The 26,373-nt window shown below is 42.6% G+C and overlaps 2 protein-coding genes across 2 annotated transcripts in view; both read right to left on the reverse strand.

The window, feature by feature from the left end:
- Positions 1-20,124, reverse strand: part of LOC120560826 (phosphatidylinositol transfer protein beta isoform-like) — a 35,671-nt gene extending 15,547 nt beyond the window's left edge. The window contains exons 1-8 of the mRNA XM_039803696.1: positions 20,038-20,124; positions 13,603-13,633; positions 8,970-9,115; positions 8,646-8,737; positions 7,130-7,137; positions 6,877-6,951; positions 6,064-6,147; positions 1,153-1,227 (exon numbers count right to left, since the gene is read on the reverse strand). Of these exons, the coding sequence (XP_039659630.1) occupies positions 1,153-1,227; positions 6,064-6,147; positions 6,877-6,951; positions 7,130-7,137; positions 8,646-8,737; positions 8,970-9,115; positions 13,603-13,633; positions 20,038-20,057 (531 nt within the window). The 5' untranslated portion in view covers positions 20,058-20,124. The remainder of the gene's footprint in view (positions 1-1,152; positions 1,228-6,063; positions 6,148-6,876; positions 6,952-7,129; positions 7,138-8,645; positions 8,738-8,969; positions 9,116-13,602; positions 13,634-20,037) is intronic.
- Positions 20,125-22,840: 2,716 nt separating this feature from the next.
- Positions 22,841-26,373, reverse strand: part of LOC120560407 (tetratricopeptide repeat protein 28-like) — a 391,494-nt gene continuing 387,961 nt past the window's right edge. The window contains 1 exon segment of the mRNA XM_039802872.1: positions 22,841-25,292. Within this exon segment, the coding sequence (XP_039658806.1) occupies positions 23,653-25,292 (1,640 nt within the window). The 3' untranslated portion in view covers positions 22,841-23,652.

The following is a 26,373-nucleotide window of genomic DNA, read 5'->3' on the forward strand; positions in this document are numbered from 1 at the left end:
ATAGTTCAAATGACTCCGTACGCAATTGGATAGTCCTTCAACCAATCAGAGGAACGATCAGGGTGACGTAGCAGCGAACCCGCGGCATCGACGGGTTGCTGCGCTTCGGTGGCCGCCATGTTGAATGTAAACAAGAAGCTGCTTGGTCGCTTCTCTATCGTCATTGGGTTAAACCCGCCAATAGCGCGCCAGGTGGATGAGCCAGTTTGTGATTGGTTCCCGCAAATTTGTAACGGAAGCAGGATAGATAAAACGTACAGGTTTCCAGCCTGAGCTGCAGGGAGGAATCAAATCGCCGGCAGATCGGGCTGGGTTTACCCAGTCTATGTGAAAAGCTCCAGCCACAAACTCTTGATTGGATTGAGGTCTGGACTCTGGCTCTGTAACTCATGTGACATGAACATTGTTGTTTTTAGGCATTTTCCGAGTTGTGGTTGCTGGAAAATAAATCTTCTCCCAAGCAGCAGTTCTCTTGCAGACTGTAGCAGATTTTCCTGTCTTTCGCTGCATTCATTTTTACCTTCTTACCATCATAAACACCACACAAAAAGCCCAATCTTTGCTGCTCAGAACACTGAACGTACTTCCACTGGGTTTGAGGGTCTCCTACATACCTTATAGTAGCCAAAATGTGTTTAGTTTTTGTTTGTTGTGGTGTGGGTTTCTCCAACATTCGTTGCATGCGTAGTGTCTGCCGCCCCGGCCATGAAACCCTGTGGCTTCTTCAGAGTTGGCACAGGCCTCTCAGTGGGGAGGACAGTCTGCTCTAGACAGATTTATAGATGTTCCAATATTTCTTTCCATTTTTGTTATGAGCGACCTCACTTCATTTAGTGCTTTGGAAAATTTCCGCACAGAATTACGCAACCTCTTGTGCAAGTGGCAAAATATGTGAAACTACAGCTACAGACTCAGGTCTTTGTGAATGAAAATGACCCAGTACGTGCCTCCCTTCAAATAGTCTGGTAAACAGGGTCAAACACGGGTTGAATCTTTGTTTATTCTTCTGTAAGATGAAATGCCATTTGTGCGTGAATGTAATTTCCACAGCTCACAGGGGGTTCCTTTCAGGGGGGGGGAGGGGGCCTCGGCGGTTTGAGCGCCTTTTTTTTTTTTGGGCGAGGTTTCTCCTTTTCTTTTTTTCTAAAATGCTTTTTTTTTTGGGTGTGTTTGGGGTTTTTGGGTTTTTGATTTGAACGTGGCGGGGTCCTCGTCTGGCTTGTAGTCCTACAGGGAGAGCAATTTATTTAATTATTAAAATACAGAGCACATTATATTTAGCCGACACAAACTGTTCAACAAGCGGAGGTCATCTGCATGACCGATTTAACGGTTTACACACGAGCGCTGCTACACCATGGATTGAACAATAAATAGGTGGTCTAATTTATTTGGCAACAAAAGTGTCATTTTAATCACATTTTCTAAAACACCAACAAAAAAGTTTTGTTGTGGCGTTCTGTAAGTTAGAGCAGTCCTACACAGCTGTTCACTCACTGTGCTCTAAACCAGTGGTTCCCAAAGTGGGGTCCTTATTAAAAGGTGCAGTAGATAAGACTTTCTGTCATATTTGCTGAAACTGACCCTATGTTCCAGTAGAACTACATGAAGCAGGTCTAAGATTAAAGATTATTAAAGATTAAATCATTAGTTGCAGCCCTACTTTTGATCACTGGTTCTATACACTTTTTTTTTTTTTTCTTTTTAAGAGGTCCTCGACGGGAAAACGTTCAGAAACCACTGCTCTAAACTAAGCAGCACAGCAGTCACTGCCACTGAAAGGCCAGAGAGGACTGCACTCACTGCATTACTGCCACCCCCCCTGAGATATTGTCATGCAGTCGATTCGGTACACACGTGTTATTAACCCCTAGGTTCATTTTGCGCCGGAATTGTCCTTCAAGTTGCTCCGAAATAAAAGACTGTCTGTGGGGCGTTGACGCCAGCAGCATCAATGCCGTTATGACGCGGTCCAAGCCTCCCTGTCGCGAGTCCCCCGTAGCGCAACTTGCCCCTGATGCCACGCAGAGCCCACGAAAGCGGAGCCCACGAAAGGAGAAGCCAAAGCACGATGGCGGCGAGGCAAAAGTCAGGAAATTTCACAAAGTGCAAGCTCCAAAGTCTGTGGTGAAATCCAATAGCAAATTTCTCATTCAAGGCCAAAGCGCTTCAACCTCAATTTTAGCGCCCAATAAAGACCGATTATCACCAAATCTGGTATAGAGCCGCAGAGTGGCATGTCGAACAATAATCTCAAGTTTTGTGATGATAGCATTTACTGCGGCAGAGATACTGCCATTGCAAATTTCCCATTTAAATGCATTGAGTTATTTGCCAAAACGCATCTACGTTCATTATAGCGCCCCCTAATGGCAGATTCTCACCAAATTTGGTACACAGCGTCGGAGTGGGATGTCGAACAATATTACCAAGTTTTGCTCCGATATGTATTAATTTTGACGAGATAGGCTAAAATTTGTGTTTTGTGGCTAGCTACGAAAATTAGTTTGCTTGTAAATTGCGAATAGTTTAACGTAGCAAAATTCTTTTGATAACTTTTGGTCAGTCCATCTGGAGATGCTACCTACCAAGTTCTGTGCCAATAGGTCGCACGGCCTAGGAGAAGATAGAAAAAGGTTTTTTACGCATTGGACGATATTGCGAAAAAAAACTTCTTAGCGCAAATGGTTGTGGCCTATATCATCAGATTCAGCTCGATTCAAGGAACACGTGGATGTAAGGTCTTTTAATGTGCGATGTGAAATGTGGGAGTTGTAGGCAAAAACATATTTGACGCCATAGCGCCACCTAGGGGTCCATATGTGTAATTTTTGGTATATGGAGGTCTATGAACCATTGTGCATCTACCCTGTAAATTTGAACTTGCTCACATTAGTGTAAGTGGTAAATCCAAACCTGGGTCCCATAGGCCAAGCCCACTTTGACGAATCAGTACCCCACTGTAGGGGTGGCCTCGGGAGTGGCCCTAGATGGTACTCTCAAAATTTCGTAAATATGAAATGAGCCGTTCATGAGATATAAACTTTTTGTACTTGTAGCGCTCCCTAGTGGCCAAATTTCGTATCATTAAAAAAAAAAAAAATCAATAGTTTCAGGTTGATAGCATTAATTTTGGCCGAGATATGGAAAAGTTTGCGTTTTCGTAGTTAGCTACACAAATTTGGTCGTGCGTAATTTTCATCAGATAAAAAATTCTTTTGATAACTTTGTCAGGTCGGTCTGGAGATGCTACCTACCAAGTTTCGTGCAGATCAGTTGCACGGTCTAGGAGGAGTTAGAAAAAGTAGGTTTACGATAAATCTTGATTCTTCGCGCATTAAAGTGTAGGCGGAAATGTCGTATATTACGAGATTCAGCTGAATTCAGGGAACGCGTGGATATGTGTATTTGTAATGTGCGATGTACGGTTTGGGAGTTATAGGGCCAAATGCGTATCTCTGCTATAGCGCCACCTAGTGGTGCACATTTTTTGTCCCAGGTCCGTGCAGGGATCTGGACCAGTCCTGAAAATGGCACCCCACCATGTACGGTCTAGGATGTTGCCTTGCAAATGCAATTCCCAGTTCCCTCGGGCTTGGACCCCTAGTTAGGGCGACACTGGCTACACTTCATGTGCATGTGTGTGTGTGTGTGTCTGTGTGTCAAAGTACCAAGGTTAATATTTTGAATCATTTTTTTTTTTTTTTTTTTAAGATTTAGTTTCAGCTTTGCAGAAAGGTCTAGTTGTCGTTAAAATATATTTAATTTGTTATCGTTAGAGCCAGGTATGTCTCAGAAGTATGTAGCGACATATACATACAGAACACATGCTGGAGATGTTTCAGGTTTAATCTTTGCGCTACTTTAGTGTCCGATGTAAGCGTTCACCACCGTATTAATCGTTTTATAATATAAATATTTATTTTAATTAAAAATGTTTTAACTAACCATTAAATTTGGAAACCACCTGTTCCCCATTTCACAGGAGGATATTGGTCCCTTGGCAAAAGACGATTTTAAGGCATATAGAAAAAATACTGAGCGCATATGCGAAGCACATGAGCACGTGACAAACATGACAAAGTTGACTTCATAAAACAGGCCAGTGGAATGGTAATACAAATAAATGAAATGGCTTTCAAATTATCAACAGCTCAAGGGCCTAGCAATTTAAATAAATCATGATGCGCCTGCAGCTAAAAGCTACTTTTCAGGGCTATCGGACAACAGGAGGGTGCCAGTGAGAGAGAGACACACACACACACACACACACACACACACACACACACACACACACACACACACACACACACACACACAACACACACACACACACACACACACACACACACACACACACACACACACACACACACACGGTTTAATGCTGAGAGCTCCATCACTGTAACAATACACTGTGCTGCACTAATGAGGTCTGTGAATCGATGTGCCGTGGTAGAAGAAAAAGGAGCTCCTCCACAAGTAAAACAGTGTGTGTTAGAGTGCAAGTGTGTTTGTGCCGCATGTGTGTATTTGTCTAGTTCCGGCGTACGAAGCACTGTGAGCCTTAATTACACTAACAAACTCATCTGTGCTGGCGGTACGCTCCAGGCCCTGCAGCCATGCCTGAGGCGGAGAGCTGATAGGGTCCTCAGACACAACACACTCCTCCAGCAAGGCAAACACCTCCGTCTCGTTAACTACTCCACACACACACACACTCTCACTCACACCCTCTCTCACTCACACACACACACACACACACACACACACACACACACACACACACACACACACACACACACACACACACACACACACACACACACAGTCTCACACCTCAGCCAAATAGCCTCCCATACATATACACACGCAGAGCCAGAGTGAAATGAGGCAATGTGATGTCAAATAACAGTAATAATGTGTAACGTCTTCAAATAAGATTTCAGGGATTCAACGAGTATCACAAACTCATACTTATACTTTTGAAATATTAGCGAGGCAATCTAAGTATGCTCAAATGATGTGCATAGTTTTTAAATGCTTTGAAGATAATTCAAGATGGCGATGTGTATGTCAAATAGAGAGCAAATGTTGAAGATAACTCACATTTATTCAGAGCATAATGAAACGATCAATCTACTCCGACCGGCTAATGAGTTTTCCTGCCGTCAGTTCTTGCCATCAACTATCAGCCAGACTGAAGTGTGTCACGGCATTTCATCCTCTGCTAATACGGTTTACTAAAATACATTTCCAGCTTTGGATCCACTAAAAGAGCTCCACTAGATACAACAAGTACCTGGAGGTGTTCCAGCACTGTTCAATACAAATGACAGGGTATTGCCAAGCAAGATCATTTTTTGTAAAAAAGTATTAAAGGTCCCATGACATGGTGCTCTTTGGATGCTTTTATATAGACCTTAGTGGTCCCCTAATACTGTATCTGAAGTCTCTTTTATATAGACCTTAGTGGTCCCCTAATACTGTATCTGAAGTCTCTTTTATATAGGCCTTAGTGGTCCCCTAATACTGTATCTGAAGTCTCTTATATATAGGCCTTAGTGGTCCCCTAATACTGTATCTGAAGTCTCTTTTATATAGGCCTTAGTGGTCCCCTAATACTGTATCTGAAGTCTCTTTTATATAGGCCTTAGTGGTCCCCTAATACTGTATCTGAAGTCTCTTATATATAGGCCTTAGTGGTCCCCTAATACTGTATCTGAAGTCTCTTATATATAGACCTTAGTGGTCCCCTAATACTGTAAAGACTTGTGTGTCAGTAATTCTTCCTATGCATTGATCCTCCAAATATTCCTGAAATGAACCAACACTGAAATAAAGAGGTTTCCGTGTCTCTATTTTTATTAATCTGCTCAAAAGTAAATTAAATCTTAATACTGCTCATTGAAAATAAAATCAATCTCTGTTTGAACATTCCTTATGTAAAGTGGATTTGCAGATAGTTTGTAATGATCATGCTCGTCCACATGAAGGCGCCAGACTGAGTTTTTAATCATTTTATATTCACACTGGAAGTGGGCCAGAAGAGTTTCTACTTACAGCGTTGGACACTTGACTTCTGTCTGCAATGTCAATGGGCACAACACTCACAGCGTCCCACGTGGAACTGTCTAGTTTGTGCACCTGAACACCAAAGAAAAGAAAAAAAAAACATTTCTAAGAAGAGCACGCAAACTCAGACCTGAGGTACATCCCATGTCCATGTACGAGGAATGGAGGCAAGTAGAGGAAAATGCTCATATTATGCTTTTTGGCTTTTTCCCCTTTCCTTTATTGTGTTATATATCTTTTTTGTGCATGTTATAGGTTTACAAAGTGAAAAAGCCCAAAGTCCCCCCCAAAGGGACATCTCCAACAGAAAACACTGTTCACTAACTGCTCCAAACAGCTCTATTGTAGTCCAGCCTTTACTTCAGAGACAAACGCCCTCATACTCTGCTTCTGACTGGCTAGTAGTCCTTACCTAGGTACTGTCAGGGCACGCCCTCATACTCTGCTTCTGACTGGCTAGTAGTCCTTACCTAGCTACTGTCAGGACACGCCCTCATACTCTGCTTCTGACTGGCTAGTAGTCCTTACCTAGCTACTGAGCATGTGCGACTCCCAACAAAGATAGAAGTGAGATGTCTCACTCTGTAGCTAAAACATAGAGCTCAACACACAGGGTGAAAAGAGTAACAAACTAAAATATGTTTTTTGAAAATTGAACCACATAAACCTATTCTGGTACAACCTCTAAATACAATTATGAACCTGAAAATGAGCATAATATGAGCACTTTAAGCAACATGAGATGCGGCGCTGGTGTTAAAACTGGATATTTGCTTGATACGGTGCAGCAGAGGTACTCACATTTTCTTGTGTTCCAAGGTCTGGTTTGTGCCACGTCTCAATCTTAATGAAGAAATTGTCTTTCATATACTCATTCTAGAGGGAAGAGCCACGATAGGATAGGATATTACACAACTGAATGTATAGAAAATAATTATTTTTTTTCATTAATCTCAAACAAATGTTGTAAAAGAACAAAATCAAAACTTAGCTGAAGGAATTTTTTGATAATATCAGAATTACAACAAAACAAAAGCCATTTAAGGCTACGTACCGTCACAACTGGATGAGGGTTAGGCATGAGGGAGGAGAACAGAGGAAGACAAACCAAATCCATTACATATAAAAAAATCAAACAATCAGAACACAACAACAGAAAACCTGTGGCCATGATGCAAGTAACCCAGGGTGTGTTTAACCCTCCTGTTGTCCTCAGGTCAAATTTGACCCATTTTTTAAGTTTCTATATTCAAAATTTGGGGTTTCTTTCAACCAAACTGTCCAAAAAAATAACGTGGATGGTTCTGTACAACGCTCTTCACAAGTAAAATAAATGATCAGTCTACTACTTTTATTGAATTTGGGAGTTTTATTCAATTTCATAGCATTTGAAGAAGAAAGTTGATAGAAGAATGTTTAAAAAAAAGTGACAAAAAGTTGAGGGAAAAAAAAAAAACTTCAAAAAGTGCAGAAAAAAAAAATCAACAGACAATAATTTCAGAAAAAAGCTTGAAATGCGTGGTTAAAACAAAAAAAACGACAAACAGACGCACAGAAAAACAAAATAAATTGACAAAAGAACATCGGGAAAAGTGACAAAAATATAAAAAAAAGTAAAAAGGTAACAAAACCACTGGGGAAAGCGAAAAAAAGTGTCTTATTGGTTTTAATTTTAGACCCAGAAAAACACAAATTTGCTTTGCCGACAGGAAGACAACACAAGGGTTACCACCGGAGAGGACTAAAGGTACGTGTCCACTATGGTGCATTCTAGACAGCAGGGATCGCCCCGCTGCACCTGATTGGACAAACGCTTCACTTGTCTTCTTCCGGATTTCACGACAGACCATAACGGCGGCTCGTTTGGAAACTCTTTTTCCGAAAAATAGTTCACCGAAATGTAGGATACTTTTTTCGATACCAATTTTATAAAAACAAAAAGAGATGACAACATTACGGCACAAATATTTGTATTTATTTTCCAGCTCCTACCACGTGAGTCCGTCTCTGTGATGTAGAGTTTTTCCTGTGTGTCCCTACGACGTGTAACGTTAGACAGCCAATCACGGACATTATTAGGTCTTGGTAGAAGCATGCTGCGTGCTGATTGGCTCACTGACTCTGATGAGATTTACTCCTTGGGTATCGAAATTGGGTATTTAATGACGAGGCATTTTTCGATACTCAATACTTTAGAGGCAAGTCGGTAGGAGCCTGAAAAGTATTGAATTCAGTACCCAGCCCTATCAAAATGAGTTTCCAAAACCATTTTATGTGAGCGATAAAGCCAAGATTCTTGGTCAATTTAAAAGATTTTCGGGAGTTTTTGAGAGGCGGCGAGTCGAGCTGCCCGCTCCTCATTTGCACACAGTAGCCTGGATTTGACTTTTTGCAACCGAGGAGCGGTAAACTCAATATCCCGCTTCTTGAAAAGTCCCCACACAACGCTACCAGAATGCATTGCACCGCTGCTTACATAGACAATAAATGACGCTTGACAGTGGACACGTACCATAAGGGTTTCAGGGTAAAGCAGAGGTAAAGAGATATGGGGGGGGGTTGGGACTCACTGGTTCTGCAGTAAGGGTAGGCATTCCAGGCTTTTTCATGGAAGACAAGGGAGCCTGTAGGGGCCATCATCTTGACAAATGCTGGGACTTTACTGTGGGGTGGGCAGACAGGGTGGGAATGGGTAGATGCAAAAGGAAAAAAAATAAATAAAAAGGATAGGGACATATTGCCTCAGTTATCAGACGTTCTAGAGGAGAGATTAAGTTGAAATGCTTCACAACAAAACATAGGACAACGCTGCCACTGTCTGGTAGCACGCTGGTATTACACTGTAAGAAGGAAATTATGGGGATCACAATCGGATTGAAAAAAAGGACAAATACCTCTTTATGTGGTAGATTTTGTGTGTGTACTGTCCTTTCTCGCCGTCCTTTTCGTAGGGCTCGTTCTTGAGTACCTCGATGCCCTCGCCGCCGCCCGTCTCATTTTTACTTGCTTCAGCCACCGAGAACAGCTGTCCCACTTGATACTGGAACACATACAAAAAAACCACACAACCGTAACACACAAATACATCAGTCACTTACAGTACACACACACACAATAAACTGAAAGCTGGTCTAAACTAACTTTCTGACGCTTCAGGTTCGATGAGGTTATACCATATTACCTGAAATAGGAACATTTAAGTATTTCTTATCACAGCAGGGGTTCTCAAATGTATCCCTCAAAAGGTCTGCATGTGATGTTTTTTTTTTTAGGTTAGGGGTTCGGAACGATTGGCAATTAAGCATTTAATCAACTCACTTTTAGCTTTTAGTTGAGTACCCAAACCGTACCTTTTTTCCAGATTCATACAGTCAAAGTAAGGACAGTTTGGTTGCTCTTTCCAGCTTTCCTTCGTGTATATTCAACGTCCCTAATAATGTATTCATCAATAGAAAATGTATTTCAAAATAGAATTAATACACTTCATGATGTATTCATAACATGAGGGCTGGGTCCGGACTTTGAAGGCTGCACGCTGCATCATAAACCCGAATTACTGGCCATGTCGATGATGTCAGATGGTCAGTTGTTTACTCTTCTATGCACTGTATAATCGAAAAAGAATATATAGAAAAGTCCAAAAAAAAATAATATGCATTTTCTTCTTTAGAATATCTTGTGACCCTTACAGATATTTTGGGGCCTCTGGTGGGTTCCCAAAGCCCAGTTTGGGAACCACCGCGAGGTTACAGCCCTGTGTCGTATGTTTAAGTTGTGATTACGGAGACACGGCACATTTATTATTTATTGATTAGCGTTTGAAAATTGAGCCAAATGAGTCAACATAAACTTGGTAAGATGATTGCCCCGCTGCCACGGCAATAGACTGCAGATTTATGTAACGTGCCAAGAAAAACTACCGCAGGACTCAACAGTCAAATAAGCTTGAGTGGGACCTAAGGTCTTTTTCTTTCAATCATACTGCTGTCATTCCTGATTAAAAGAGAAGAGCAGCACAGTATAATTTACGCTCCTCTTTTGTTTATTTAGTACTTCTTATCCTTAGTTACATAATTCTGCCTGTCTGTGTTTGTTTGACTGCTGGTTTTTATGTGTTTATGTTTGCTTTAATTGTCAGCCTTTAACCATCTAGGTTGCTACCTAACTCAGCTGTAGCGTTCCTCTTCATACATGTACTGTATTGTAGCTTCTGCTCCAGGTTTGATTTACGGTTAGTTTTTATGCATCTGTGACTGCCTGTTTGTCTGCTTCAATTGTTAGTTTGTAAGTGTATTTGATAGTATTTTGCGTCATTTCTAGGGTTGGGAACCGAGACCCGGTGCTAATACGACACCGGTGCCTTAACGGCTGGTTTCTACCGGACCGAATCTCATTTCGGTGCCAACTAAATAGCCTACCTGCGTTGCTCTCTGATGCCCCGAAATGGACGATAGAGGCAACAGAAAAATCGCTGCGTGTGACACTACTTAACGTTTCACTTGGCAAGCAGGCAACGTTAGCCTACCGTTAGCTAGTAGCTGGATTAAAATGCTGATAGCTAACATTAAACGGTGTTAAGTGTGACTGTATTTCAATGTAGAGGATTCCAACAGCGGGACGTCCAACAGTCTGCAGCTGCCGTTGTCGGAAAAACAACACAGACAGTGCGTTCACTTGAAACTTGCCTTGCCAGCCTCGTAGTGCATTCAAAGTTATTGTAAAATACCTTTTTCCTATCTAGTAGTTGTTTTTGTCACTTACCAGCAAATGACTACTGAAATAAATTATTGTTGTTTGCTGGCCAAAGAGTAGTAGGCGAGCACGAGACGCCGAAATGGATGGCCATAAAATTCTGAATGCAAAGTTTACTTTTAAAAAGTTGCCAAATGGTTCCATTGACGATACCAAAGTGATGTGTGTGTTTTGTCGGTTATGTATGTGTTGAGCTATCATCGCAGCACGTCCAGTATGAAATACCACTTGATGGCCGAGCGCACAGCCGATGGCCGAGCGCACAGCCGATGCCAATTCTCCCCCCCCTCGTCAACGCTAGGCGACAAAAGCCAATCCACTTTTCCATGTTGATAAGAGCATTAAAATGAGAAAAAAAAAAAATAATGGGACAAAAAGAAATCAAGGGACATTTAGAATAGATAGAAAAGTGCGAGTTATGACATTAATGAGATTAATCGCGATTAAATATTTTCATCGTTTGACAGCACTACATTTAATATAAGAAGTCTGCACCTCTTTCCACGCGTGCACTCCCCCCCACCCCAGGTCAGCTACCACCACAAATAGAATCCAATTCTGTGGGAAACACTGAAGCGTCTCGTGTTATAATGTTTGAACAACAGACGGAGCAACAGAAGCCTGAATGTTTGCTTATATTTCAACCACCAGAGCTCTTTTTGCGGTTTCTCCCCTAAAGAGAACTCTCTATTTTTCAATTATTTGGAAGGAGCTTTGAAATGTGGCACTGATTGCCAAGCGTGTTTAATCGCCATATAAGGCAGCAGGGCGAGAGTCTGGGATTCATGACAGAAACCTTTCTAAACACGGGGAACAAATCGTGCTCTTCAGAAGAATTACACATGATGCTTTTTTTGGATGAGACTGTGTTGCCTCAACTTGCAACCAGAAGCCAAAAACTGGAAATGATAATACAGTACGCCATTCATTATTCACAGCCTTTAATCTTTGTGAGGATTACGCAATTACTTAAAAGAAAAGGCGCATTAGAGAGGCTTGTTGTAGTTCCTAATTAAAAACGTTAAGCCCAACTAAGGGATCATCAGGTTCTACTGAATGTGAAACTAACAGAAAACATGAATTGGGGCTCAAGTGTGAACATGTCTGTGAAGTGGAACTGAATCACTTCATATATATTTCTTCAATGTAAAATGAATGTTGGACAGTTTTAAGGCTGCAAGAAGAATGTAGGAGAGAAATGAAGTAGGGCTGCAACCAACGATTAGTTGTTTGGTTCTAAAATGGTGAAAAATGTGGATCAGTGTTTCCCAAAGCCCAAGTGTAAGGCTTGTATCATGTGGACTAGAGTGCGGATCGGGCCACGTTTTTCTGTTCGAGCCCGGCCCGCGTCCGACAGGCATTAACAGTGTTTCCTCTATGTTGATTTGACCGTGGCGGCACCCCATGGCAACATTTCTGCCCCCCACCATATCAGAAATAGAGCTGCATTGTTAGAGTGGATGTCGGAGAATAGCACGGTCACTCGGCAGAAAAAGGGAGAAAGGAAAAAGAGACGCTGTCCGGATGATAAGCCAGTTGAGATCGTGCGTGTACGTCCTTGAGAACTGTATGTCGTATCTTATGCTGTCAGCTCATTTGGTGATTTTCGTCGTTTGTATTCTACACCTGCGAGCTAAATTGCACTTGGCTGTTGATTCGATATAATAGCGATGGCTCAACGCCATCGCCCACACAAGGGCTGCAAGCTACGAGACACTATCTGAACAGACACTGGGGAGTGGCCGCGCCATCTTGGTTTGAAAGTGGCGTCATCCAGGCAGTCTGGCGGTGCGTTTGTGGTGCAGGGCGGGTGTGATTAAAGGGCTTGATGGTGTTTTAAGCCCCCAACGTCACCTTCAAGGCAGCACTGCGACCATTGACTTAAGGCACCTAACCCTAACCATAACCATTGCCTAATCCTGCCTGCCTGGAAGATGACGTAGGGGGCTTAAAACACCAAACACCGATTAAAGGAGGCAATCACTACAAGCTGATGTACATGATCGGGGTCAGTTAAACGGGGTGAATGCCGATCCTCGCTCAGTGAAAAGATGCCGAAATCGGCTGCGATCCGATACTGTGATCGGGACATCCCTAGTTTAATAGTGGACGACTAATTGATTAATCTTTGCAGCTCTTACGGCCGCGATGGCTCCAACAAACTACACTTTAGCTTGTTGTCTTTAACAAAAGAAAAGTAAAAGAAATTAGGCAGAAGTTATGGACCTTTTTCACGGCAGACATGTTGACCTGTCATAGTAGGAAAAGCACAGGTGTATTCAAAACCATTACTGATTTCTGCATTCCACTTAGGAGAGGCCCTGGTATTAAACCATTACTGATGGCTGCATTCCACTTAGGAGAGGCCCTGGTATTAAACCATTACTGATGGCTGCATTCCACTTAGGAGAGGTCCTGGTATTAAACCATTAATGATGGCTGCATTCCACTTAGGAGAGGCCCTGGTATTAAACCATTACTGATGGCTGCATTCCACTTAGGAGAGGTCCTGGTATTAAACCATTACTGATGGCTGCATTCCACTTAGGAGAGGTCCTGGTATTGTGCATGCTGACTCGCTGAAATATCTTACTGGGACACTTGATGGAACTGAGCCATTGTTAAGGTTATCAATTTCAGCTGGGCTTTTCCTACTATGACAAGTCAACATGTCTGCTGTGAAAAAGGCCCATACAAATGAAAATAAAAAACAGTTTTAAAAACATAAATCATTTTGTCAAATGTAATAAGGGAGTCTAAAAAGTGATTACTCACCTCCTCAACACTACAGGGTAAAACCACACGGCTGCGAGAGAGAGAGAGAGAGAGAGAGAGAGAGAGAGAGAGAGAGAGAGAGAGAGAGAGAGAGAGAGAGAGAGAGAGAGAGAGAGAGATGCTTAGACACTGCTCAATAACCACTTGTGCCAGAAGCACTACCATTTTACTTTAAAGTGAACAAGCATAGGATTACCTCCGAAAATAACATCCCACTCAAGGTAGGTGCAGGAAAACATTCAAGCCAACATGGCCTATCTAGTCGTGATGTATAACACACTTTAATAATAAAACCTCTCCACACTAGGGCAGTCTGATTAATCAAATGTTGATCGCGATTTCAATTCAGGCTCCTAACGAGCACAAAAACAATGTAATGGAGAAGAAAAACACACAATATACATTAACATGAATCCAACATATTAGTAAAGATAATTCTCTTTTTAATGTACACAACACTGATGATAGGCGTACTGGCTTATAGCTCAGGTAGCCATCCACATATAGTTAAGCTTAAGGTTTTACTGTGCCACATTTTAACATTCAAACATGACGTACGAATATATGAATATGCCAAAAAAAATTATTTTAAAAGCTTAGTATTATACGCACCATACAAAAAGGTATGTGTAAAGGCTGTAGGCCGCCCTACATGTTATTGTAGGTGAGGTTTAATATGCAACTCAATTTGATACAATATATATATGTAGTAGGGGACCCCTGCTCCGTCTCTTTTTCATCTAAGGGGTCCTTGGCCTAAAAAAAAACGAATTAACTGAATTAATGGAAGAAGTATGAAGGGAAATTGTACAGTTCAAGGGTTTTTTCCACTCTTGATTTGTTTAACCATTTCCCTGTTGTTGTTTTTTAAGTTCAATAAATGCAACATCTTTCCCAAAAGTCAACGAGTAAACGTGTTGACACTCCTGTTGTCCCCATTTTTTTAAAAGTTTCTACATCAGAAATTTGGGATTCTTTCATCCAAATTGTCCAAAAATGACATGGATGGTTCCACACAACGTTCCTTGCAAGTTAAACGAAGGAGCAGTTCACTACGTTATTGAATTTTGGGTTTCAAAATAGTATCCTGAAACTAAACTTTGACAACACACAGAAAATTGATACCATTTCATATAAATGAGGTTTCTTGACCATGAATTTGAAAACAAATGAGTGTCAATGGTGTGTACAGAATACTGATAGTACTGTAAAAAAAAAAAAAAAAAAAAATGAAGAAAATGTTTTTAGAAAAGCGATAAAAAAGCACCAAAAAAGTGAGAAAAAAAAAAACTATAAAAAAGCCTCAAAAAGTGTTCAATTTGTTGTTGTTCTTTGGGGCATTTCTGCCTTTATTGGATAGGAAAGCTGAGATATGAAAGGAGAGAGGGGGGGGAGAGGAAGGAAAACCATCACAGGTCGGATTCGAACCCTAAACCTTCTGCGTCGAGGAATAAACCTCTGCACGTGCGCCCGCTCTACCGACTGAGCTCACCGGCCACCAATTTCAGTTTTGACCCCGGGAGGACAACACAAGGGTTAAAGGATTGTGGTTTCCAAATTGGGCAAAAATAATGGTGAAAGACATTATGAAAAACACGTAACCACTGCAGAAGAAGCAGTAATGAGGTTTATGCCACGCCTTAAAAAAAATAACCTCCACAACGCTCAGAGAAACCTCCGAGCTGCTGAAGAACAGGAAGCCAGTCTGTCGCGGTCGCTCATCCGGAGGTAAAAACTATTTCTGCTTCAGTCTCACACACCGCTGCTGACTCAGCAAGATGACGGGCACACGTTACTAGACAAGAGTGGAATATTACAGCCGAGCAAAGCCCAGATTGGGTATAAAAAAGGAGGCCGTTTTGGGGCCAAAAACACTGATTAAAAACAACAAATGTGCTCCACAGACCGGTGATGGTCCGACAGCTGTTTGAGAAAGAGAAAAAAAAAAAAACACAATACCTGAATATTTTATCTTTGAATCTTTAGACGAGAATCCCACACAAAGACAGTATTGAGTTTGTTGTTGCATAGTTTAAGAACACTGCAACCTTTTCCCTTCATGGCCCAGCAAACTTCAGAGTGTGGCATCCCCAAACCAGTTGCATCATTTAAACGTCAGTCAATGGCCACTAACCACAAAGTGCAAGAGCAAACGAAAAGGAGGCAGAGGAAGTTCTCTCAAAGCATGAATCTACAGCAGCAAGCCTCTATTCTACGCTGACCCATTTAAAACACTGCGTTTTATCATTCTGACCACACTGCACTTTTTCTACCTGTGTTGTTTTTTCTGGATGATATTGAGCTTTGGCCCAACCCATAACAATGAGAAAAGTCAGCAAACTAATGATTATTTTCATCAAAGATTACTTTCTGGATGAATCCATTAGTTGTTTGGTCTCTAAAATGCTGCTGTTTGGTCTCTAAAATGCTGCTGTTGTTGCTGCTGTGAGTCTAACTGCAGGTAGCAGCAGCAGAGAGCAGAAAAGAGCAGGCAAGTGTTATTTACATAAACTTCTGGTGTACTTACAAACTTTCCAATCCATCGTTTTATGAGTACATAACCTATATGTACTACTGTAGACCTTTGGTATAATTTCGGGCATTATTAGTCATTTAAGAGATACAAACGTGGGTCCATTAGCCCCGCTAAGCTATTCAGCTGATAACGCTACTCTACGCTAACTCGCCCAATGTTAGACCCAGGTGAAAAAAGCTTCTGGGGGGGTGTTTGGCTCGAGGTCGTGGTGCAAAGGACCCTAGGGTAAATTACTCCGAACCATCACTTTAATGAAGACACTAAGTACAACCCATTAGAACCGTGCACCCGGCGTACTTAGTCTTCATTTTCGGAAGACACTTGGAAGGCTTGTATCATGCGGACGAAACAACAGTGGTGTTGTCATTACTTCGAATTCCTCATGGGTGCGACAGAAGCTACGCAATACAGCTCTAACTTGTGTCGACATTAGGTTCATCTTTAACCACGACCCCGAGTGACAGATGATGTTTTTTGTCCCTGCAGGCCGCCGCCGACTCTAAAACAAGGCTCTGCCACGATGAGTGATGTCGACTTTGACACGACCAAGGGCGCATCATCACGATGGAGCGTAGGGAGCAGGTGAGGAGTAGCGGCAACAGGTATCCGTTTCGGTGTCAAGTGCACAATAACGCAGCGTAGAACGAGCTGGAATTAACAGGCAACGTTGATGCTTCAGCAAAGCTCGTCTTATAACTTCAAAATGAGAAAGAGAAGGGTTGGTCTAGGGGTTAGCTATTGGAATTGGATCAAGGAATATCAGCTTTTTTTTTTTCAGTAGCTGTTCTGGTATTTTGATCTTTTCTTATCTAATTTCTTTTAAATCTTATTTATATTATATTTCTTGCACTTTCTGTATGTGTGTGAGTGAGTGTGTATGTCCTTGTAACTTGCTGCTGTAACAGTCATTTCCCAGTTTGGGAGTAATAAAGTCTGTCTGTCTGTCTGTCTGTCTATATATTAGGGGTGGTACGGTTCATGACAAAACATCCGAACCGTTCGGTCCGCTCGTCTCGGTTCGGAGAGAGTGTGCGCCGCACGGTTCGACGCATGCGCAATGTAGCCTCGTGCCCGTCAGGTACCCATATGTGACCTCAGACAGCGAAAGAAGAGTTTCCCTTTCGCGCGAAAGAAGAGGTGTGGACAAGTTACCAACAAAACGTACGGCGAAAGACCGCGCAAAACATTTCAGGCCTGTCAACCTGTATACTTTTTAATATCAATGTACTGTAACGTTTTTTAACTCTAAAGTCACTGAGTTGCTGTTTCAATCCTGTCGGCTCTCTGCAGCGGGCGGGGCTGCTCAGTTCTCCCCGCGACTGACGCACACACACACACAAAAAAAACAAAAAAAAAAAAAAAAAAACACACACACACACACACACACACACACACACACACACACACACACACACACACACACACACACACACACACACACACACACACACACACACACACACACAAAAAACTGAGATGAGACGTATACAGGAGGACCTGACAGCTACGCTCGTTATTGTAAGTCCAATAAGTACTTTATCAAATGGTATGACTGTGTGTCCCAGGCCAGGCCAGAATAGGAAATTAACTAACAATGTAAACTGTTTCTATGTTTAACGTTTTCTGACTTATTCAAAAGACGGAGCTTTAAGAGTTCCTCACTTTTTCTTTTAAAAGGATACATTTTTATAAGAGCTACTCTGAAGTTGGCAGTTTGATAAATGCAAGTTATTTCAATAGATATTCTGTAATATTTAAATCTTCATGTGCTAAAAAGGCACATAAGTTCCTATGCATCCTGATAAAGTTCCCTTGGCCTTTGGAATTAAAATAGCCTCACATCATCACATACCCTTCACCATACCCCCACATCATCACATACCCCCCACATCATCACATACCCTTCACCATACCCCCACATCATCACATACCCTTCACCATACCCCCCCACATCATCACATACCCTTCACCATACCCCTACATCATCACATACCCTTCACCATACCCCCACATCATCACATACCCTTCACCATACCCCCACATCATCACATACCCTTCACCATACCCCCACATCATCACATACCCTTTACCATACCCCCACATCATCACATACCCTTTACCATACCCCCACATCATCACATACCCTTCACCATACCCCAACCATCCACATACCCTTCACCATACCCCCCACATCATCACATACCCTTCACCATACCCCCACATCATCACATACCCTTCACCATACCCCCACATCATCACATACCCTTCACCATACCATCACATACCCTTCACCATACCCCTACATCATCACATACCCTTCACCATACCCCCACATCATCACATACCCTTCACCATACCCCCACATCATCACATACCCTTCACCATACCCCCACATCATCACATACCCCCACATCATCACATACCCCCCACATCATCACATACCCCCACATCATCACATACCCTTCACCATACCCCCACATCATCACATACCCTTCACCATACCCCCACATCATCACATACCCTTCACCATACCCCTACATCATCACATACCCTTCACCATACCCCACATCATCACATACCCTTCACCATACCCCCACATCATCACATACCCTTCACCATACCCCCACATCATCAATACCCTTCTACCCCTACATCATCACATACCCTTCACCATACCCCCACATCATCACATACCCTTCACCTACCCCCACATCATCACATACCCTTCACCATACCCCCACATCATCACATACCCTTCACCATACCCCCACATCATCACATACCCTTCACCATACCTAGAGATTGGCATGGTGTACTTTCCATAAAATCATCTCTCAATGCAAATCAAACCAGCTATTAGGCTAACTGAAATAAAACCATGTCAATCTCTAGGTATGGTGAAGGCGAGGGTTATGTGGGGGTATGGTGAAGGGTATTATGGATGATGTGGGGTATTGTGAATGGTATGATGATGATTTGGGGTATGGTGAAGGGTATGTTATGATGTGTGGGGGCTATTTTAATTCCAAAGGCCAAGGGAACTTTATCAGGATGCATAGTATCCTGGATCCATGAAATAACTTGCCTGCCTCTATGGGAATTTAACATAGGGGTGTACTTACTTATGCTCCCTGTATTAAGAAGATTTATTTATTTACGATACATTATCCATTCACAAAGGAAATTGGTGTCCTTAAACATAGTATTTTTTTCAAATTTTTTTTTTATTCCTCTTTTTAGTCAACTTTAGCATGAGTTCCTGGTACATAATACTGCTGCTGCTGCTGCTGCTGCTGCTTGCAGGCTAAGTTGATTGAAAAGAAAAAAAACTTAGTTTGACACGAGAGAACAACCAAGCTAATCCGCATGTAAATCTAAGTCTCTTATCCCGGGTAAGATTAGTTGGCGCCGCCGCTAGTTTATGTGTCAATAGTGCAAAGATAACATTAGCAGCACTAAGTGATTTTCATTCATGTTAACCCGTCAAGTAAGCTAGCTAACAGTTAGCATTAGCAAACAGTGGGCTAATATGTAGCTCAAGTTAGTTAAAAGTTGTACAGCTTAAAAGGCACAAACGCCGCTACTCTTATCGTCAAAACACTAAACCACAGACTAAGTGTTGAGAGGCCAGCTAACGTTACATTAAGTCACTATGAGAACGAGAAACTGTAGGATAACAGCAGCTGTCACACAGTGTACCATAAGTTACCACCGGTAACCGGTAGGCCATACCCAGCTCTTCCCTCGTGTGACTGACAGACAGAGTCGAGATGAAAAGTTTTCATTAGTGTCAAACCACTGACAAAATAACTGCCCCGCCTTCACGACTCCGTTACTACACGATGAAGTTGTTTCCACGTTGTCTTAGAAGACGTTAAAAAGAGAAACGTTGCACTTACTACTCCTTGATGAGGACCATCGTAGCCCTTCTCCTCTCGACAAGCTGCTGCCTGTTTACTGCCCAGCGACCGCTGATGCGTCATGACGTCATGCGCTGGGCGGTAGGGGCCGTCGTCGGGCACGTTTTTTTTTAAAAACTTTATTAAAAGTACACGAGTACATTAACAAAACAAAGAATATATATTTTTATACATTTTATTTATTTTTTATTTATTTATTTATTCGGGACAATGCACATTAATGAACAATCTAACATTTCTGTAAAGACTGTAAATGAGCCAGGTTATAGCATAAATGCTAATTTTCACCTGTAGTCCCGTTTTTTTTTAACCATTGTGTTGTCTTCCAGTCACCCGTGCAACTTTTTGTTTTTCTGGGTAAAAATTTTAAATTCAAACTTTTCAACATTTTTACGTTTTTGTCACTTTTTTTTTTTTTACAAGTTTTTGGTCAATTTTTTTTCCTGCGTTTTTGAAAAGCTATTTCCGACTTTTTTGTCACTTTTTTAATGCTATAGAATTGAATAAAACACCCAAATCCAATGAAAGTAGTGAACTGATCATTTATTTTACTTGTGAAGAGTAATAGTTGTATGGAACCATCCACGTAATTTTCTTTGACAATTTGGTGGAAAGAAACCCCAAATTTCTGATATAGAAACTTTAAAAAAATGGGTCAAATTTGACCCGAGCACATCAGGAGGGTTAAAAACTGGAGAACGTGATACAAATGTAAATCAGTGTATTAAGCAATAAAATGTCTTTTCTGGTGGCTTTTAACCCGCGGATTATTTATTTATTTAGTTCAGGTTTATTTAACAGGGACAATCCACACTAATAATACATAAAAAAAAAATGTACAGTGTGCCAGAATTAGCCAAACGATCTGTCCCTGGACAGATCGTACAATGTCACACCTAAAAAGATAAAATCACACCTAATCAAGCATCAATTAGTCCTACTTCATTTCAGGTTTATTTATAAAAGCAATCCCTTTCATGATATAGATTTTGACAGTGCAGTTTCATTTGCTGCACAGCCTGAAACCCACGTTCTTAGTCTAATATTGTGTCCTTTAATATGGTATCTGCCATTGGGTGCATCTACTTTAATCTCTTATAGCAGTGGTTCCAAACTTTTCTTTTTCTTCAAATTAAACTAGGTCTACTAGTGTCCCCCTTATATAAGGGGGACACTAGTAGACCTAGTGTGGACATGAACTGTTAGACACTCATCCACAGAGGGATTTCCCGTCTCAGATCTGTCCTTCATTTAGTTGCCCGTAGAAGTGAAAGTATTGAACAAAACAAAAAGGTTTTAAAAAAAAATATCAAAGGTGCAGTAAGTGATTTTGCGCAAAGATTGTTATTATTCGACTGTCGCCGCCTGTTGCTGATTGGCTGGAACAGTGTTTTGTGGCTCGTGCACTCCTTTCTGTTTGTTTTCCATTAACACAGCCAGGGTTGTGTACTAACCATAGACAGTGAAATAAATATAAATATATATATATAAGGATATTAGAAGTCTCTTTCCCGGTGCTGGCTGAGCGTTACTGAGCAGCCTCCAACTGAGCTTGAAGACGTAGATGTGACGTGAGCAACCTGTCTGAAAGTGTGAAGTCTTCTGGTAGCTGTGCCGAGAGAAATCTCAATCATCCCAATCTTACAGAGACGGAGAGCGTAGGTATATGTAAGGAGATAACATGGACACAGGCTAATTACTGATCACTAACATGCTAGTTAACATTAGTAATTAAACCTAAACAGATAATGGAAGTCCAAACTGCCTGTGAGCTTCTCCTGTACTATACGGTAATTCCTCCACTGTGTGACAGTAAGTCTCGTGGTTATGACCCAACCGTTAGCCTATTGTTATAAAAGCGTCTGCTACGGAGCCATAACGTGAGGTACAAGGTAATGGAGCCTTTTATACATTGTCGTGTTTCTTTAGAACTAAACAACGGAACAAATAGAGACTTTAAACGCTTCAGATGTAAAGTTATTCTCTGTCAAAGTGACGCCAAAATGAATGGGAGTCAATGGGATGCTAACGGGAGGTGATGGCTCGTTAGCCTCAGAATCTCCCCATAGGAGGTACGCTCACCGGATGCTCGCTTACCCCCCTTGGTAATAACACATGATTTTTTTTCAGCGCGCACACAGAAAATACAGAGCTAGAAATTAACTGAATTTGACAAAAGGTGTATTAGATCAACATCAATTACTATACCTTTAAATGGAGAAAAGACAAATCTAGGAAAGGTAAAGCTACATTTGTGTGACAGAAAAGTGATATTGTGAGTACCTATTTATCTATCCATCCAACTATCTATCTATCTATCCAACTATCTATCTATCCATATATCTATCCAACTATCTATCCATCCAACTATCTATCTATCTATCTATCTATCTATCTATCTATCTATCTATCTATCCATCTATCTATCCATCTATTTATCTATCTATCCAACTATCTATCCATCTATTTATCTATCTATCCAACTATCTATCTATCTATCTATCTATCTATCTATCCAACTATCTATCTATCTATCCAACTATCTATCTATCCAACTATCTATCGATCTATCTATCTATCCAACTATCTATCTATCAAACTATCCATCTATCTATCCATCCATCCATCCATCTATCCATCCATCTATCTATCTATCCATCTATCCATCTATCCATCTATCTATCCAACTATCTATCTATCTATCGATCTATCGATCTATCTATCTATCTATCTATCTATCTGCCTTACAAGTTAATAAGTTAAAGTCAGGAATACAAGAAAGCAAACATGATGTTTTTTTTTATTGAAACAGTTTACTGATAAATGACAGATGGTTGTCATGGAACTTTCATGTTTAATCTCAAAAAATCATGGGCTAAAAAGGTCATACATGGTACTTAACATTGAATAGCAAGAGAATCCATGCGTCGGAGCAGACACTCAATTCACAAAGAAATCAGGCAAAATGCCCTTTTGATTTCAATAAAAAATATTAAATCTTTCCCCCCCCCCACTCTATCCATCTTTACACGGTTTGTTCACTTTTTAATAATATAAAAACGCTTAATACTGATTGTGAAACACTGCAATTAATTTACAAAACATAATAATAATTATTATTATAATATTAATAACAATAACAAACAATAATAACAATAACCATTAAATTTCAAAACAAAATAGAATGGAGGAAATCAGTCATAGCTGATGCGTCTTGGCCCAACACAAACAGCGAAGATTTTAGAGAAGAGGGTGGGCTGGTGGGAGGGAGGGAGGGGGTGGGGGGGGGTGAAATACCAAATGGCATTTACATCTACCTGACACACAGTTACACACAAACACAGTATCAGGTCGTAGAGTATTTCTCATTCCCCATTTACAGTGTTATGGGCACAAAGACAAAGACACGCTCTTAAGCATCCATGTGCCTCTGCAGCATCACACTCACTGACCAATCAAATCCTTTCAGTCAAGCTCGGCTCGGACCGAGACTGGTCCCCAAAAAAGTGCCCCTACTCCTCCAGCACACAGGAAAAGTAACCGTTAGATTAAAGTATTGAACCGTTTTTTAATTTTTATTTTTTTTTAAATGTCTCAGCATTTAGAGGAAGGGAAAAACCTTCCAGGCGACAGGAACTTGTATCCGTTTCCGGCAGGTAGTCGGATAGAACGAGCGCCGGGGCTGCTGCGTGTGGAAATGGTCGGCGACGGGGCCACTTTTCTGGCGTTGGAGCAGTGGTGTCCGTTGGAGGAGTTCTTGCCCCCCCTGTCTAGTGACTGCAGCCCCAGCTCCCGCAGCTCCAGGCTGTCTTGGGTATCGTTGGGCGAGCAGCGGCGCGGAGAGAGGTTCAGGAGGCTCAGCACGTCCCTGCCGGCCGAGGCGAGGGACCCGGGACCGCCGTGGACGGCTCTGACGGGACCCAGGTGTTGCTGTTGCTGGGCCGCGGCGTTGGCCCAAAAGGTCTTCAGATTGTGGATCGCTTGGACTTTCTCGTCGATGACGCCTCGTCTTAGCCGGTCCAGGTCTGGGACCTGGTCGGCCGACGTGGAGCAGGCGGAGCCCGTGGAGGAGTACGACAGCGCCGGGGACGGAGCGCTGCCGGCCGGGGACTGGTGACCCGAACTGGGAGACACGTTACTCGGGGAGCGGGAGATGTGGCCGCTGTACGGGGAGCTCGGGTACTTTAATCGGAACTGCGCGTGGCTGTCCAGAGTGGGCGAAGGATGGCTGCCCTCCTTTTGGGAAGACTCGGAGATCGCGGGGCTGTTGTAGCCGGAGCTTATCTTCTGCAGCGACGAGGAACGGGAGGGCGGTTTGGGCCTCGGGGACGACTGAGCTCGGCCGCCGGCGCTGCTGTTGGGGCGGCTGAACGCGCTGGTTTCGGAGGAGCGGAAAGCGCTGCTCCGCGCCGAGGTTCCTCCGGCTGTCGCTCCCTCGGGCCCGGCCCGCTGGAGGCTCCCCACGGCCCGCAGATGGCTCTGGGTCTCCTCCAGGATCTTCTGGGCCAGCTCCTGAGGATCCAGAGGGACAGTTTTTTCTTCCTGAGACTTGACAGTGCTGTCCGTCTCGGTACTGGACTGGTCCGACTCGCCCGTATCCGAGCTGCTCACCTTACCCTTTACCTTCTGGAACGGGGAGTTCGGGCTGGGCACCAGGCATGTTTTAACAGGGGACGTGGGGGTGCTGACGCTGCCCCTGGACGATACCGATACGGTGTAGCCTCTCCCTGCTCCTGAGCTGGACCCACCCACGACTCCCCTGCCGCCGCGGTGGTGCCGCTGGCTGTGGCCCGGCGGCAGCGGCAAAGAGTCGCAGTGGCTTCCCAGCGGTTCGCTGCTGATGATGGAAAATCCCTCGTATTCCTCGTCCTCCCCGCGGGCCCCTGTCGCGGCCGCCGCCACCGCCGCAGCAGCAGCAGCCGCCCCGTGAGGCGACGAGCGGCTCCGAGGAACGTGCGGGTGTTTGTGGACGGAGTAGTGCGCCGTGGCGCCGCCTCGTTGCCGATGGCCGAGGAAATCGCACTCGGACTTGGAAACGCAGCTCATGGAGGAGGCCACGGAGCTGAGGCTGTAGACGGAGATGGCGTCCGAGGCCTGACTGTCCAGGCACGGGGGGGAGAAGGGCAGGCTGGAGTACCCCGTGGGCAGGGGGTTGGACACGGACTGGGCCGAGGCTAGAGACTCGAGGGAAGAGGAGCTGTCCAGGCTCAGACGCTTGGGAAGCTCGGTGGAGTCTGAACAAAGGAGGAAGAAGAGGAAGGGAAATGATGTGACAGCTGATAAAAACAACAGGATTGCTAAAAAAAAAGAAAGATGAATGAACACATTGTTGTGAAACATCCGATGACGCATGTTCTAACTAAGGCAGCACAATAAATCGTTTGTTTTTTGTAATCGTCATTGCAATATCAACTGGCGCAATAAACTCATCGCCAAAGACACGCCGAGATTTTCTGTGAATCTACCATGAACCAATTCTCCTTTTTTCATGGAGCCTCTTTTTTTATCTATATACTCTCACTCTTTTGTGCTAGTGAAAGACGATATCAGTAGGAAACTGCACTTTAAAGTGTAACTGTCATTCTTTTTATTTTTTTAGTGAAGCCATTTATAATCAATTCAATTTTCATTTGTTCTAGTGCAGGGGTCTTCAACGTTTTTAAGCCAAGGACCCCCTAACTGAAAGAGAGATGAAACAGGGACCCCCTGCTACATAGAGAATGTAGTTGCATATTAAACCTTGGGCCTACAATAACATGTAGGGCGGCCTAAAGCCTTCATACCTTTGTTTGCATAGGCTATTAAAATAGTCTAATAATTGTTGGCATGATTTTATAAATCATGTTTTAATGTTAAAAATACATGTGGCACAGTGAATCCTTAAAATTAACTGTATCTGTGGATGGCTACCGAGGTGACTACCTTGTCTATAGGCCAGTATGCCTATTATCAGTTGGGATTCATATTTGCTAATAATATGTTGGATTCATGTTGGGATGTCATTTTTGAAAAAACTTAAAAACGTAACAATAATTTGGAGGCCCCCTTGCATTTACTCTGAGGACCCCCTAGGGGTCCCGGACCCCCTGTTGAAGACCCCTGTTCTAGCGGTTTAATGAGACACAAAAAATATAATATATTAAGATATATATATATATTTTTTTTTTTAACAGTTGCTCCATTCATTACGATGATGTGAGAGTATATAGATACAAAAAAGAGGCTCCATGAAAAAGGAGAATTGGTTCATGGTAGATTCACGCAGATAAATCTCCATTAAACCAGTCGATGAGAGACTTTGTTCAGATTCACAAC

The sequence above is a fragment of the Perca fluviatilis genome, chromosome 6, assembly GCF_010015445.1.
Source record: "Perca fluviatilis chromosome 6, GENO_Pfluv_1.0, whole genome shotgun sequence".
Taxonomy (NCBI): domain Eukaryota; kingdom Metazoa; phylum Chordata; class Actinopteri; order Perciformes; family Percidae; genus Perca; species Perca fluviatilis.